Below are 17402 nucleotides of genomic sequence, written 5' to 3' on the forward strand. Positions count from 1 at the left end.
CATCCTTCCTGAGTTGTTGTTTGTTTGTGTTTTTGTAGCGCCCCCAGGCAGTCGCAGAATTGCTTTCAGAAGTGCTTTGAAGAGCCAGCATTACCTACCGTCTTCTTGTTGGAACTTGTCCCAGCCCAGATTCTATTTTTAATAAAGTGTGGTGCATTGTTTTTCAAAGGTTACCAGATTTTTATTGATGGGAATAAGAACTCTGTGACTGAGACCTGCAGACCCTGTGATTTACTGCCGTAGACGGTCTTTTGTTCAGCATCTGGTCATGTAACAGTTATCTTCAATGGCTCTCATTTGCCTTTTGTGTCATGGTGCTGGGTGCTCGCAGTGGAAGGTCAGGCTCTTGGATTCATAATGCATCTTACAATTTACAATTCACATCATCCCTGTTTTGCTTGATTCTCTCTGCCACCCCGAGCAGGTAGGCAGGCTGGATATCAGCAACCAGGCCTCAGCCAAGAAACGAAGGACAAGAGAGAAAGGACCGAAATCAAAGGCAAATTCATACTGGGGAGAAAAAAGAAAAGGCCAGTCCAGCTCTGAGGTGTTTGCGGTGGGCCTTAGATAACTGGTCTGTAGGATATTAGTTTGCTAACTTTTTATTAAAATTTTCATGACAAAAATAATAAAGTATCCTCATAGTAAAAAATGCAAACAGTTGAGAAAAGAAAAAGGCCCTTGCCCCGCCAGCATGGCTCAGTGTTTGAGTGTTGACCTATAAATCAAGAGGTCACAGTTCGATTCCCAATCAGGGTACATGCCTGGGTTGTGGGCTTGATTTGTGCAGGAGGGCAGCTGATTAATGGTTCTCTCTCATCATTGATGTTTCTATCTCTCTCTCCTTTCCTCTCTGAAATCAATAAAAACATATTTAAAAAATAACTATATAAATAACAATTGGAATAAATACTATAAGGAAGATATGCAAGATGCTACCAGTGGGGAATAGGGTGTGTGTGTGTGGGGGGGGGTGAGGGGGGGGCGTGTATTAAGTTTCCTATTGCTGCTGTAAAAAACTACCACAGACTTTGTAGCTTAAAATAAAACATATAGTTTTCTTGCTCTGGAGGTCAGCAGGGTTGCACACCTTCCCCAGGCTCCAGGAGAGAGTGTGTTTCTTTGTCTTCCAGTTTCTAGAGGCTGCCTGCATTCCTTGGCTCATGGCCCCTTCCTCCATCTTCAGGGCCAGCAGTGTAATATCTTCATATCTCCCTCTCTGAACTCTGCCTTAGATGTCACATCTCCTCACTGACTGATGCTCTTGCCTGCCTCTCACAAGGACCTTGTGATAACACTGGGCCCACCCACATGATCCAGGGCAATCTCCCCATTTCTAGATCCTTATGTTAATCATACCTGCAAAGACCCCTTTGCCATGCAAGGTAACATAATCACAGGTTCCAGGGGTTAGGGTGTGGATATTTTTGAGGGGCCATGATTCTGTCTGTCACAGGTGACCCTAATCTAGGATTGATCGGGGAAGAACTCCCAGAGGATGATAGGTACAGGCAGCTGAGGAAGAAAGGAAGAACCTCAGGTGATGGGTGGGAGGGAACCGAAGATACTTGAGGGACAGAACGAAGGCCATTGTGACGGGCCCAGTGTAGGAGCCAGTGACTGGCCAGCGAGAGCCGCTGGAGCCGCGGTGAAAGTCACTGGAGGATTTAAAGGCAGATTTGTATTTAAAAAGAGCACTTTTGCTGCTGTGTTGACAGCGAGGTTAGAGGTGAGTAAAGTGGATGTTGGAGGCCACTTAGGAAGCTATTGTAATTCAGAGGAGAGGAGCTGGTAGCCTGGTCTCGCTGGTGGAGGAGAGTAAAAGGAAGCGCGTGGACTGGGGAGATTTAAGGAGAGTGAATCAATAAGACAGTATGATGGATGGGTGCAGAGTGCAGAGGGGGATGTCGGGCACGACCCCAAGGATTTTAGCCAGGAGGAGGGTGGCATTGTCATTTACTAAGCGGGGAAACACCAGGACAAGATTGGAACTGGGGGGAAGGAAAAGTGCAAGCTCTCGTTTTGGGTCGATTGCTTTTGACTGCTTGTGAGACAAGCAAGTGGAAATGTCAGTACTCATCCAGTCTGAATGAGCGTAGAAGTGAGGTTTCTGGGATGGGGGTACAGAGTTGGAAATGGTTGGCACTTGGCCGCTGAATGAAGCTACGGAGATGGTTAATGCCTGGACCCCACAGAGAGGCTTGGGGAGAGGGAGGAGGGCCTGGGACAAGCTTGGAGAAAGCCAACAGCTAAAGGTACCCCCCGGAGTGACACTGTTTGGAGCTCATCAGGCATGGAGTCGGGGTAGAATCCAGAAGGGGCTGTTTTGAAGGGAGATGTGGAGGTGAGGAAGTAGAGACAAGTCCTAAAGGATAGTATGGACAACTTCAAATATATAGTACTAGTTTCCTATTGCTGCTGTAACAAATACCATCAGCTTCATCCCTTAAACAGTACAGATTTATTACCCCACAGTTCTGGAGGTCAGAAATCTGAGTGGGTCTCCCTGAGCAAAATGAAGGAGGTGCAGGGCCGTGTTCTTCCTGGGGCTGCCTGCCTGCCTTGTAGCTTCTGCAGGCTGCCTGTGTTCCTTGGCTCCTGGCCCCCTTCCTCCAGCTTCAAAATCAGCCAAGGCGGTGAGCCCTTCACACATGGCACCACTCTGATCTATTGTTCTGTTACTGTCCCCCCACTTTTAAGGATGCTTGTGAGGACATTGATGACCCAGGACTTCTCCCCTATTTCAACGTCAGTTGATTAGCAAATGGAGTCCATCTATAACTAAATTTCCCTTTGCTGTGTAGGGTCATATCTGCACGAGTTCTGGGGATTAGGACATGGACATCTCTGGGAGACCATTATTCTGCCTGTATACATACATGTAAAAGTATAAACAAAACAGTATATTGAGTCCCACTTACTTACCACTCAGCTTCAACAACACAGTTTTACCTCCATCCCTGACCTCCCGCTTCATCATTGGATCATTTAAAGCAAACCTTAGAAATCATCTGATTCAGTTGTCAATGTTTCAGAACAGATAGTTGTTGAAAGAAGCTTAGCTAGGAAGGAGAGGTGAGAAAGAGGGTGGGACCTGGGGGAGATGTGTGGAAGAGTAGGTACGGATTTTTAATAGGAGAGACACGTACGCATGTTCAGTTCGGATAGGAAGGATTTAATAGTAGAGGAGAGATTGGTCTCGGACGGAAGGGAGATCTCTATCATTAACAGGGGAGGCACACAGGTTAGAAGGTTTGGGAGTGTGAAATTAAGGGAGTTCTCTGCTGGTTTAAAAAAATTTCTGTTGAGTGGGAGGCCAGTGAGAAGGGCAGGGGGGATGTTGACGTTCTCAGGGGCTTGAAGAAAGTTGGAAACTGTCATTGTGGAGTGGAGACTGTGTGCACTGGAGACACGCTGCTGGAAGGTGGGGTGTGTACAGGGCCACTTGAATTTGGTGAATCCTAGTGAATCCGGTCCGCTGGGCTGTGTGACTTTCGTACATCGTCTGGGTGTATATTACACAAGGTGGATAATTTGGTTCTTACTGTGTGTGGTTTTTTGCCAGGTGGTGTGGCCAAAGCACAGGGTAAAGGCTGTTTATATAAGAGTGGTTGAAATCATGACCATGGACCCTAAGCTGAGTGAGAAAGTAGAGGAGTAAGTGGTTCTGGTGCGATGTGTGTACTAGTAGCTGGGAGGGGAGGGCTTTAGGAAGTCAGCAGGTGGAGCTGAGCTGGTGGGCTTTAGGGGTCACCAGATCCAGGCAGTCTGTGGGAGTGGGAGCTGAAGTGGAAAGGAATGGAAGAGAGCAGGAAAGGGGACATCCAGTTGCTGAGAGAGCAGGGTGTGGGACGACTCCTCCACATGGGTATTGGGACCACCCAGGATGCTGGCAGGAGATGGGGTACAAAGGTAAGCCTCCTGTGAATGGGGGTGAACCAAGAAGAGGGGAAAGGAAGGAGTTTGCACAGTGCTGGTAAGCACAGGCAGCAGAAGGGCAGATGTTTTGACATGATGTTTCTCTTAAACACCGCCCCTGGTCACTGTCCTAAGTGTGTGCCATCACCCTCCTCCTCTTCCCCCTCCGATGGGAGAATATTAACACATTGCGGATCATGAGCATTTTTGTGTTTTCATATTACACAGTGTTTTACATAAATGTTAAAGGCATGCCTTAAAATTAAATACCCATTACATGTTCTTACAAGCTAATATCTTTTTGAAGTATGATACTTTGTAAAACCTTTTTTGTACTCATTCAATAGGAACTTATCTGGCCACTGGGTAAAGCTAGCAATAAAACTACTGGTGCGCAATGTGTTAAGATAGGTAGAAAAAAGCAGACTCAATCCAATAATTCCCAAAGAGCAAAAATCAAGGGTTAACTCGAATAATATATGGCTAGCTCCTAAAGAAAGATTTAATGAGATCTGTCTCCATGTGCTATACTTGTATATCTGACATTCCTTCTGGGCTCTAAGCCACATCTACTCATGTTGCTTCAAAGCGGCTGTGGGTGTATTTAAAATACATTATTTACATTGATTTATGATTGAGATGTAGCTTTATTAAAAAATTTTAGTGATTTTTGTCTATTCTATGAAATCTTGCTGTAATATAAGTATCTATACTAATAAAAGGGTAATATGCTAATTAGACCTGGTCGACTGGACATCTTCCGGATGTCGAACTTCCTTCCGGAAGTTCCCAGCCACAAAGCCATGGTGGCGGGGGCCGAGGCAGAGGCGGTTAGGGGCGACCAGGCTGGCAGGGGAGCAAGCAGTTAGGAGCAATCAGGCCAGCAGAGGGGGAAGCAGTTAGGGGCGATCAGACTTGCAGGGGAGTAAGCAGTTAGGGGCGAGATCAGGCTGGCACGGGGGAGCAAGCAGTTAGGGGGCGATCAGGCCAGCAGGGGAGGGCAGTTGGGGGTGATCAGGCCAGCAGGGAACTGTTAGGGGGGGATCAGGCAGGCAGGCAGAGGCGGTTAGGTGTGATCAGGCAGGCAGGCAGGCAGGTGAGCGGTTAGGAGCCAGCGGTCCCGGATTTTGAGAGGGATGTCCCAGATTGGAGAGGGTGTAGGCCAGGCTGAGGGACACCCCCCCCCTCCATGCACGAATTTCACGCACCGGGCCTCTGCTGGCCAGTAGCTATGACACGCACTGACCACCAGTAGTGGGCAGATGCTCAATGCAGGAGTGGAAACCACAGGCATGGAAACATGGGACAGACTGATGAATCTCTGAGGGAAGCGGGGAGGGGGGAGGGCCGGAGAGATTAACCAAAGATCTTATATGCATACTAGAGGCCCGGTGGATTCCTGCACCGGTGGGGTCCCTACGCCTGGCCTGTGGGAATCGGGCCGAAACCAGCTCTCCAACGTCCCCCGAGGGGTCCCAGATTGTGAGAGGGCCTCTAGTTATTTTACAAGTATTATTTTCAAAATCTAGCCTTGTATTTGGGGTTGCATTATTGGGAAGGCAGTGAAAACCCCACATGTGCTCACGCGCGTGCACACAGCAGTAGTGAAACTGCTGTGCACACAGATGACCAGAGAATTCCATCTCAGTTGAAGGGATGGGAATGTGGATCGTGGAGCAGCATGTAGACCTAGAAAACAAGGGAAAACAGAATGTTATGACAAGGAGTTGGAATGTGCTATTTCTGCTGCTCTTCTCTTTGCATAGAATTGGGTTATTTTGCATTTAGTGGTGTTCATTTATTTATTTTTAAATATATTTTATTGATTTTTTTTTACAGAGAGGAAGGGAGAGGGATAGAGTTAGAAACATCGATGAGAGAGAATCATCGATCAGCCGCCTCCTGCACACCCCCCAACTGGGGATGTGCCCGCAACCAAGGTACATGCCCTTGACCAGAATTGAACCTGGGACCCTTCAGTCTGAAGGCCGACGCTCTGTCCACTGAGCCAAACCGGTTAGGGCTAATGGTGTTTATTGACATGTGACCATTTTGACTGGTTCTCAGCCCACTTTTTGACCATTTCTTCCTGTGACAGGAGATGATAATTATATTAGTCCAGAATAAGTAGCAGCAGCAGGTTTACTTGTTAAATAAAACATAAGTCTCTTTTTCCTTTTTAAAATACCTACCTCCTAAGTCTGAGATTCTGTGAACCGGGGGCCTCATGACAGCCTGAGAACATGAGAAGGCTGTAGGATGGAGCCGCCGTGCACAGGGAGTGATCTGCCCACCACCCTCAAACTCCTTACCTCGTGGCACTGAACTTTGCTCACGTTCCGGAATCCCAGCACTCACCCAGGCCCCGGGAGGAATGATAATCAAGTGGTAATGCTGGTGCCCCCTGGCGCTTAGTGGGGCTCAGTAAATGGTGGTGTTTATTAATAGGATCGCTCTGCATAGCATTTGGTTAAGATCTCGGGCTCCTAAGTCTGACTCCCGGTTCAAGTCCCAGCTCTGCCACTGTGGTCCTCGGATAGGTTTTTAACCCTTCTGAGCTATGTGTTTCTGTCTGTTAAATGCAGATTCTAGTAGTATTTATGGGATTGTTGTGGGAATAAGTAGCGCAATCCCTGGCACATGGTAGGAGTTCCCAGGAACTATTACTATCATTGTGTTGGAGAGTTGGTTGGGTTCATGTGGCTTACCAATTTGATGCGTTTGGGAATTGTTAGTTTTTAAATTGTATTCCTCCGTTATCCACAATATTCCTTGGACATTTCACTTTCTCAGTCAGGCCTTCCCTGGCCACCCTATTGAAAGCTGCAGCAGTCCACCTTCTACCACCCACTCCACCATGCCTCTCCTTCACCCCATCCTCCCTGGCCCCCTACCCTCGTTTCCTACTTGGTTTTTCTCCACTGCGCTTACCACCTCTGTCCAATGTATTTGCTTTTTCTTTCTTCATCCACTGAAATGTGAGCTCCATGAGAGCATGCACCCATGTCCACTTTGCTCACTGTTCCATTGTGAGAGCCTAGAATGGTGCCCGATCTGTGGGTCTGTGGCACATCTATCAGAATGAAGAAATTGACTTTGAAAGTGATGGTATGATTCTGTACACCACTGAAGATTATTAAAGCGGCTGCCGCTATCGGAGCTTAGAATGTTCTATTCAGCAGCCCTTTAAAAAAATGTTTTTATTGATTCAGAGGAAGGGAGGGGAAGAGTTAGAAATACCAATGATGAGAGAGAATCATCATTCGGCTGTCTCCTGCACACCCTCCACTGGGGGTCGAGCCCACAACCCAGGCATGTGCCCTGACTGGGAATCGAACCATATTCTCCTGGTTCATGGGTTGACACTCAACCACTGAGCCACACCAGCCGGGCTGTTCAGAAGCTCCTAGCGACAGTTTGCTCATTTGCTTGTTGCGAACCTCCTTTCTCAGTAGAAGATAATTGAAGTCAGGAGGAACAGATCTGAGGGACGATTAAGTTAGATGAGGAGAGGATAAACCTGCTTTACTTCTGACCCCTTTTCTTTCAGCATGAACATCGAACACCAGGGCAACCAGGGGAGATGCTTGTCTCAAGTGGCCTCTCAAGTATCATTTTACTTTCTTGTCTCTTTCACATGCAACAGAGCTCTCGCTCTTTTTCTCTTGTAGGGCACCAATGCCTCTGCTCTGGAAAAAGACATCGGCCCAGAGCAGTTTCCCATCAATGAGCACTACTTCGGGTTGGTCAATGTAAGTATTTAAAAATGTATTATTATTTAATTTTTAAATTTATCTTTATTGTTGAAACTATTAAAATGTATTATTTTTATCAATTTTTTAGAATACTTGAAGCAATTTCACTGCCGTTTTCTTTTCTTTTTTAAAAATAATTCTTTATTGTTGAAAGTATTACATATGTCCTCCCTTTCCCCCCCTTTGACCCCCTCCAGCCCGACCCCACAACCCAGCCCCTCGCCCAGGCCTTCAGCACCCTATTGCCTGTGTCCATGGGTTATGCATATATGCATACAAGGCCTTTGGTGATTATCTCCCACCCACCCACCCTCCCCTGAATTCCCTCTGAGATTCTGCACTCTGTTCTATGTGTCTGTGTCTCTGGATCCACTTCGTGCATCAGTTTATTTTGTTACTTAGATTCCACATATGAGTGCGATCATGTGATACTTGTTTTTCTCTGATTCTTTTCCTTTTTTTTTTTAAATCCTCACCCCAGGAGTGTGGATATTTTTTAGAGAGAGTGGAAGGGGAGAGTGGAGGGAGGGAGGGAGGGAGGAGGGAGATAGAGAGAGAGAGAGGCGCATCGATGTGAGAGATAGACATGGATTGACACATGGGTTAGTTGCTTCCTGCTCATGCCCAATTGGGGCCAGGGATTGAACCTGCAACCAAGGTATGTTGGTTGCCCTTGACCAGGAATTGAACCCGAGACCTTTTGGTCTGAGGGAAGACACTCTAACCACTGAGCAAACCAGCCAGGGCTCCACTGCCATTTTCATAAAAAATTTTTAGACAATTGTTCATGCTCTTTAGTTACCAGAAGTGGCAAATGTTGGGGAGGGAGAAATTTTTGAAAATGTGAGTTATCTCAGAAAGAAGGGTTTAACTACTACATTATTGCGTCAGGTTCTCATTTTTTCCTACCTGTATTTTAAAGCAGCGGGCGCCAACCTTTCGGACCTCGTGGACCACCAGTGGTCCGCGGACCACCGGTTGGCGACCGCTGTTTTAAAGGATTTCCATCGTACACGTACCTTTGAGAGGGGATTTTATTAACTTCTGTCGCGAAATCTGCTTTCACATGCTCCCCTTTGTCCTCTGGATGTATAGACTCCTCAGGCAGTCTTTGTTTCAGATACAGCGGTACAATCAGAGTTTTAAAAGTGTTGCCATCTTTTTTACAGCAGCATAGTAATTCCATTGTGTAGATGTACCACAGTTTTCTAATCCACTCATCTGCTGATGGGCACCTAGGCTGTTTCCAAATCTTAGCTATGGTAAATTGTGCAGCTATGAACATAGGGGTGCATATGTCCTTTCTGATTGGTGTTTCTGTTTTCTTGGGATATAGTCCTAAACGTGGGATCACTGGGTCAAATGGGAGTTCCATTTTTAATTTTTTGAGGAGACTCCATACTATTTTCCACAGTGGCTGCACCAGTCTGCATTCCCACTAGCAGTGCACGAGGGTTCCTTTTTCTCTGCAATGGACACAAGACACTGGGGGGCGGAGGGGGCGGAGGGAAGGTCAGTGGGGGAAAAAAAAGGAAACATATGTACTACTATGTTGTTTGTAATACTTTAAACAACAAAACAAAATTTAAAAATTAAAAAAAAAAGTGTTTCCAACTCATCACCAGTAAGTGTTTAACAATATAACTTGGTGGTGGTACCTGAAGCACGGGCGGGGAGTGGGGGACCAGTTTATCTCCAAATTCCTTGGCTCATTTCATCTGTGCTCAGCACTGCTCCCTTGTTTGTGGCCAGACTTACCAGGCTCTGGTTCCTTGAGAAGCGGATTATGACCAAGTAGTAAGGCAGCATCACCCACCACCCTCTGCGCTTCCTTCTGAGGTGCAGCTTTAAGTGACATCAGGTGTTGATTCACAAGCACCCGCCTTTCTGGAACACCTGCTCCGAGCATAGTCAGTACCCAGGTGGGATAGGTAGTAATTTCCATCGAGGAGGCTGGCAATATTCTCTGTAAGTGAATGCTACCTATGATTATAATAGAAAGAATGGATATTGGCTTCAAAGTAATACAGGCCCAAGTCTGAGCTCTGCCTATGCCTTTCGCTAGCTGTCTGATCTTGGGCAAGTCATTTGACCTCTCTGAGCCTCCTTTCCCCATCTGTACAGTGGAAATCAATGGTTTCCACCTCTTGGTTTATAGTGAAGGGTCCGTCAGAACTCCTATTGAAGGCTTGGCATGAGGCTGCGGTACATGGTGGACACCTGGTGAACGTCAGTTCCTTTTCTTCTCCAGGACTTTGTCCATTGGATCAAGACCAAGTGTGACTGAAGGGCATTTGGGTAAAGGCAACACACTGCGTAAAAGAGAAAAGAATGGAAGGAGGAAGTACTGGGATATAGGGCATTGTGCTGACGAAATGCTGACTTCTCATTTTAGTACAATTTATTGTTTAGCCATTGTGCGCAGGCCTCTGCTTATGCTCTCTGAAGATAGCCAAGTCGTGGGAATTCTGCCCTGGCTAAGGAAAATACAAGTGCAGACTATGGGGAAGAAAAGGAAGGCCTAGGTTGTGGGAGCATTGTGAGACCTAAATTCATTCATAGCTGTATGTTCACTTGGAAAGGCAATTCATGGGCAGTCCAGCTTTTCTTTAAAAGGGGTTTGTCTCACTCTGGCTGGTGTGCTCAGTGGTTAGAGCATTGGCCTGTGCACCAGAGGGTCGCAGGTTTGATTCCGGTTAAGGGCACGTACCTGGGTTTGCAGGTTCTGTCCCTGGCCCGGTCGGGGTGCATGTGTGAGGCAACCAATTGGTGTGTCTTTCTCACGGTGATATTTCATTCTCTCTCTCCATCCTCTCTGTCTCTCTCTCCCCCGCCCCCCCCCCCCATATCCCCCCCTCCACTCCTTTCCATTCTCTAAAACTCAATGGAAAAAATTTCCTTGGGTGAGGATTAACAACAACAACAAAAAAAAAAAAAGAGAGAGAGAGAGAGAGAGAGGTTTTCCTCCTATTACATAATTGTGTCCAAGTAGATTAAAATATGTAAAAATAGGAGATGTTCTATCTTAGCATACGTAGAAATGTCACGGTAAGCATGGCGGGGCATCTGTCTGGCTGCTGGGTAAACGGCACGCGAGCCAACAGCCAGTCCTGGGAAGATGCTCGTGTTCTATTTCAGTCTTACACAGCATTTTGCTCTCAGTGGTTTTAATCTTGTTATTTTCTTAGTTTTTTCCCTTTTCATTATATGTGGAGGAAAAATTCTGAAGTGATCGTCTTTGCTGTGCGCTTACACAGGTGGTTTTCCAGTGAGTAAAGCCAGCGAGATGAAGACTTTTTCCCTCTTTAGTCATCACCTGAGGGTCTGTGGGTTTTCAGAGGCACCACATCCTCCTGCGGGGGCCTGATCCGATGCCGGAGACCAGGAGCTGAGGGCTGTCCTATCGCCGTCTGGGCAGAAACGAGAGCGGGGGTACCTCAGGAGCTGTGAGGGAGGAGGCACCTCCTGGCCTCTGTTGCTCTGGAGGAAGCGAGGAAATGTGGTCTGAAGCCAGTGGGCAGGCTGCTAGAATCTTGAGAGAGAAAAACTGAAGTAAGTCCCATTCAGTTAGGCTGTTTCATCTGAGCAAGTGGTTCCTAGTTCCTGGGTTTCTTTGCGTTCAGGGTTTTTATTTTTGCTCTCAGAGGAGTTTTGCTGTGCTGCAGTGTAGTATCTCTTACTTAGCCAGCTGCCTTTCTGGGTCTCTGTATTATGTCGAGTTTTCTTATTTTCTGTTTTTTTAAGCACCAGAATGTCTCATTAGAGGTTTTTTTGTGCAGGCAGAGTGCTTCTTACCTTTTTAGAGATGCTGATGGGCCAGAGAGGCAGCAGGCCATACAGACTGTCCATTCCCCGGCTGGTCAGCTGGTCACCGGTGGTGACCCGTTTTCTGACATGGCGAGCAGCACTCTGATGCAGGGACTCCAGGCCGGTTGGTTCCTGGAGGGTGGCCTCCTCCCTCTCCCGACCCCTTCCAGAGGTGGCGTGTCCCCGGCCGTGATCTGAACCAGACCTGTTGTCCTTTGGCAGTTCGGGAACACGTGCTACTGTAACTCTGTGCTTCAGGCCTTGTACTTCTGCCGGCCGTTCCGGGAGAATGTGCTGGCGTACAAGGCCCAGCAGAAAAAGAAGGAAAACCTGTTGACGTGCCTGGCAGACCTTTTCCACAGCATTGCCACGCAGAAGAAGAAGGTTGGCGTGATCCCACCAAAGAAGTTCATTTCACGGCTGAGGAAGGAGAACGGTGAGTCGTGTGGAGAAGAATGTGCCGGGGTCTGAAATGAGGAGAATGGACAGTTCTGTGTATCCTCAGAATGAATCCTTCATTTTCCCCAGGGGGAAATAGTATGGCCAACTACTCAAATACAGTTTTTTAAAGAAGATATATTTCTTCTTTTCTACCCAGTATACATAAAACAAAACTAGATTAAAAATGTGCTTTAAAAATTCAGATTTTTTCATTTCACTTAGGAATGGTCTTTTTATTTGTTTCATATTTGTAAGGTATGATCATTGTAAGAGGAAAATTTGCCCAAGACATCTTTCTAAGCAGGACACTGATTGGAAGAAATAGATTGATGCAATAATTGAATGAAATAGTACTATCTTATAAACTTGTTATAAGTGATTAAAGTAAATGCATATTACCTAATCAGGGCCTCTGCTATTTAAAAAATAATACCTCTCATTTTTATTTACCTAAGACAAAGGGTATTAAATTGATACCTTTATATGATAAAAATGTCCTGCTGTCGCCTGATTTTTTTCTGCTTTTTCTGTCATTTTGGGAGGGCGGGCAAGTGGTGGTAGAGACTAGGTTATTCCAGAAGTTTTGCGTTGGTAATTTTTATGACTATGGAAATAATTTGATATGGCAACTTGTGTTTATCCTAGATTTCAGCCTTACTCCAACAGATTTGCAGAGTTAATCAGATGTTTGTTTTATAAAGTCTCGTTTAATTTGATTGCTGCCTCTTAAAGGTGTTGTAGTTTATATGCACCAGAATAAAAGTAGCCTGAGAAGGAAGCAGAGCACGCCGAAGTCTCGTTGTGAACATGATTAATAATGAAGTCTCACAGCTGCACTCATCTCTAGATTGTTTGTCCGAACGGCAGGGACCAGCAATCGGCTTCTGGAAGCATTTGTGTTTGGTTTCAGGACACGATCAGGTAGACACATTCTCACATACGTCCCTCGTCTCCCGTATGTGCTCAATGAAGCTGCTTCCAGGCTGGTCCAGCGTTCAGTGTGATCTTGGGGAAGAGACTCCGGCTGCTCTGGATAAATTACAGAATGAATAATTGATCATTGGTGGTCACATCATATTAAATATTGATTATTTTATCAGGGAACTTACCAAGTAATTTCTACTACCTTTTTTGTAAAGAAATTTTGCTAGCTTTTTATTTACATGATGACTTTAAGGAAATATATGAAATTCAGTTCTTGGGGGGCAGTGAAAATTGAACATGACCAAAAATTCTTCTCAAACTTACCTATTGAAGTTGCCAAATAGAGATGAGTACAGTGCATTCTTGTTCCCCCTTTCAGTATAAAAACTGAAGTGTCGCCTGTAAAATTGAGCATTTTTGTTTGCTTTTTAAGGACCAGAGACTGAAATAATGGCCCTCTGTTTTCCAGATCTCTTTGATAACTACATGCAGCAGGATGCTCACGAATTTTTAAACTATTTGCTAAACACTATTGCGGACATCCTGCAGGAAGAGAAGAAACAGGAGAAACAAAATGGGAAATTAAAAAATGGCAACATGAATGAACCTGCAGAGAACAATAAACCAGAACTCACTTGGGTCCATGAGATTTTTCAGGGAACGCTCACCAATGAAACTCGATGCTTGAACTGTGAAACTGTAAGCATTGTTCGGGCTCGCATGTAATATGTTTGTATGTATTTGTAGAGGCCAGGTTGTGTGTGAGTGCAATGTGGTATCATAGTATCAACATTTGTCTTCAGTACATGCAGACACTTCTACTTATGTTTATGAACCTCAGGTGCAAACTTTTGCAAGCATGTCTCCATCTAAGATGTCTCAACTGGCTAAAGTAGAGTGACTAGGGCACTTCTTAACAACTGGGTTGCTTTGCATCCTGGGCACATTTTAGGGCCCACAGATTGAACTGTTGTACTGGACCTCCACCAGTTATCTTGAAAAGATTTTGGTTACAAGGAGGTCATGTGTGACTTAGACCATCTCTCTGACTTGAAGGAAATCAGCTGTGTGGTATGGTGAACTTGAAGTCAGGAGACTCCTGCAAGTCCCTTACATTGCAGTTGTGAGGGCTGAGTGAGCTTAGTGCTTGGATGAGCTTGGCACATGGTATGTAGGCACTTGGTGTTAGTTGGATCTGAAGATGTGATCTCCAGAATATGATTCAGGATGTTATGTTTGCTTGGTATACTTGATTTAAGTCTGTATGTGGCGCAAAATATGGTAGATAGAACCCAGCTCTACAGCCAGGCGGCCAAGTTGAATGTTGGCTCAGCCACTCGCTAGCTGTGAGGCCCTGTGCAAATTATTCCACCTCTCTGGCTTCTCCTCATCTGTAAATTGGGGATGATGACAGTGCCTATCTCATAGGGTTGCTGGGGATTAAGTGAGTTAACATTTGTAAAACATTTGGAACCATGCTTGGCACATAGGAAATATGCAAAAAATGTTAGATATTATTACTTATTATAATTACTAACAGCGTAGGAAGTCTATGGGTTCCTCAGGGACCTTCGAGTTTCTTGACATTGCATGAAAAATTCTGTAGGATTGTGCATTTTCTCTGAGGAGATAGTAGCTTTTATCTGATTTTGTAAAGGGGCTATAACCCCTGTCAAAACATTTCTACACAGAAGTAGTCAAGAATGTGGATTTAAATGGAAGGCTCTTCGTTTTCTGACAGTCTTTCCTCTGTCCTTTTAAACAGTTTTGGAATTAATATTCTGATTTGTTCATTGTAAAAAAAAAGAAAACATAGCTAAGCAAAAAGAGACTAAAGGTAACCAGTAATCTCCCCACTCAGAGATGCCCACATTAGCCCAAAGGTAACAGTGGAACATTTTGAAATATATCCTGCCAACACATTTTCTACACATACTTATCTATCTAGATATCATTTTTCTTCCCTTTCTCCTTTCGTTCCTTTGTATTTTACATTCCAGTAAAACTCATATGAATACAGCATTAGAATAGTATAATAAATCCCATGTGTGTATTACTTGGGATCAGTGATTGTTAACACATTGGCCCATCTTATCTTCTTCATCTCTTGTTCCGTGCACCCTCCCTCGTCATCAAACTGGTCTATTTTTAAGCAAATTTCAGATAACATATCATTTTACTTGTAGTTTCTTCATTACTTTGTTCTGTATCTCTAAAAGGAAAGAAATCTTTTTATTTTAAACTTAAGTACAATTACTTTTAAAAATAATTTCTTTAAACCATTATTCACTCAGTTGCTCTGGAACTTTTTTATCTCGTATATATTTTTTAGCAGTTGCTTAATTCAAATCAGGATTCATACATGGTCCACACATTGCACTTGGTCAGTCAGTCTCTGTCTTAATCTGTAGGTTACCCCATCCCCCATTTTTTTTCTTCCGGTTTATTTGTTGAAGAAATCAGACTGTTTGTCCCGTAGAATTTCCCACATTCTGGAACCATCTGAGGTGGTGGTTAAAATGCGTAGTAAATGGCAGTATGTTTTTACTATCCTACTCTTTGTTTTTATTTAACACACCTATTTTATATTTCGTTTTCTCTCTTGCCTGCTTTTGGATCAATGAAATGGTTTATTTATTTTTTTTTAATCTTTGAAATAAACACATTATTAAATCCATCTTCCAGTGTCTGGATTTTCAGGAAGGCTCAAATGCAAATGTTGCATCTCAAATATTTGTACTGAAAAAGCTATCACCTAGTCTGTTATTTCCGCAGGGATCCCATAGAGGGGAGACCTGAGCCTAAAGATTTCTCCAAAGATTGTGGATGATCCTGTAGAGTTTGCGATAATGGGATCCCAGCATTTATAGTTGGTTTGTGGGAGTGAATGAGAGTGTGTGGGGATGTCTTTTGGGGGCAATCAGATTGGTTCTTACATTTATTCCCCCCTGAAATGAGTACTAGATGATTTGAGGCAAGAGTGTTTTTCCCCTGGACTTTCTGGGATGATCACCTCCATTTTCTTAGGTGCTTTCACTGAATAGGATCCTAGGAGTCATCTAATCCTTCCTCGCCCTGTGCCCCAGTCCCTCCTGTGTCGTCCTAGCCAGTTGGTCATCTACTGGATCCTGTCCAGAGACAGGGAACTCAATCTCCTGAGGAGATGCATTCCATTTTTAGAAAGCTCTAATTGTTAGAAAGCTCTCTACTTTCTAAGAAAATACATAACCTGCAGGCTTTTTTTTTTGTACTGTAAAATGTTGAGGACTTGGAGTAAAAGAACACTTAGCGTTGAAGCTTTCCTGCTCAGGATGAGAAACGCAGGCCCCCTTTGAGTAAGGTCCTCTGCTCAGGGCAGGCAGCCTGCAGACGGCGCTTCAGTCAGAATTGCCAGGCCCCACGTGTGTGAAATCTCGCAGTGGGAAGAAACTGCACCAGATCCCGAGCAGCAAATTAGCCCCCGGGGAACCTTGCCATTGTAGCTGCCTGGCTGCTAGTTCCTCCAATTGTGGAAAACCCTTTGTGGGAGCCTTCATGCTTTCAGAAAACAATATATATTTTTTTCTGGGTCTCGCCCTTTGTAAATGTTGCTTGTGATTGCTGTACAAATGTCAACTGCCGATTTATGGAGACTGTTTCATTCTGCGGTAGTCCTGGAGAGACTATTTTAAGGGGGGTAATTCAGTGCTGACTCCCCTGGATAACCTGGAGCAAGGCTCTTCAGAATTGAGGCGTGGGGGGTTTACAGAGCAGCCTCAGCGCTGCCTTGGCGGTTCTTTGCTTGGTTCATAAGATTTGCAGGGCCCATTGGAGCTCAGTTTTGTTGTTAATTTTCTTCCTTTCCATTGACACGGAGTCTTTGCTCTGCAAACTGGTGGTTTTCAGTGCTTCTCAGTGGCTTTAAGACACATTGCTGTCTGTTACTGGAGTCCAAGATTGTCTACAGAATCGCTTTATTAACTACCGATAGCACAGCTCTTTCTTGCTTTGTTTGCAGGAGTTAAAATTGATCCGGGAGCCTGGTCGGTGTGGCTCAGTGGTTGAGCATCAACCCAAGAACCAGGAGGTCACCATTTGCTTCTCTGTCAGGGCTTGAGCCCCAGTTGGGGGCATGCAGGAGGCAGCCGATCAGTGATTCTTTCTCATCATGGATGTTTCTATCTCTCCCTTTCCCTTCCTCTCTCTCTGAAATCAATAAAAACATATTTAAAAAAAAATTGATCCAGTAGAGCTTCGAGCCCTTCGCAGAAGAGGAGTGGGGTGGGTGGTGTGCCCAGGTGTGACTGAGTCCCTGGGATCCAGGTGGGTTGTAGTTGCCACTTGTCCCAAGTCCACCGTCTTGGCACCGCTCAAGGCCAGCGCATTTTCAGGTCCTGGCTGAACAGCACGGGCTCCTGCCTGGTCCCCTTTTCTAATAAGCCCAGGAAAGGAGTCTCTGAATTTAGAAGCACATTTGAATATGCTTTTTATGACTCAGAAACGTAGCAAAGCTCATCATTTATATGTATACCCTATAAATTAATTTGTTCTATTAATTTGTAATTATTACTTTGAAGA

The 17402-nt window shown here is 45.0% G+C and overlaps 1 protein-coding gene across 5 annotated transcripts in view; it reads left to right on the top strand.

Moving 5' to 3' along the window:
- Positions 1-17402, top strand: part of USP46 (ubiquitin specific peptidase 46) — a 68795-nt gene that overhangs the window by 18124 nt on the left and 33269 nt on the right. For 4 of the 5 annotated variants that reach the window (XM_054729074.1, XM_054729076.1, XM_008140303.3 and 1 more), the window contains exons 2-4: positions 7590-7670; positions 11703-11916; positions 13315-13544. In XM_054729074.1, the coding sequence (XP_054585049.1) occupies positions 7590-7670; positions 11703-11916; positions 13315-13544 (525 nt within the window). The remainder of the gene's footprint in view (positions 1-7589; positions 7671-11702; positions 11917-13314; positions 13545-17402) is intronic. The other variant, XM_054729091.1, reaches the window with a different exon arrangement.

Source organism: Eptesicus fuscus, chromosome 2 (assembly GCF_027574615.1).
Source record: "Eptesicus fuscus isolate TK198812 chromosome 2, DD_ASM_mEF_20220401, whole genome shotgun sequence".
NCBI classification, from domain to species: Eukaryota; Metazoa; Chordata; class Mammalia; order Chiroptera; family Vespertilionidae; genus Eptesicus; species Eptesicus fuscus.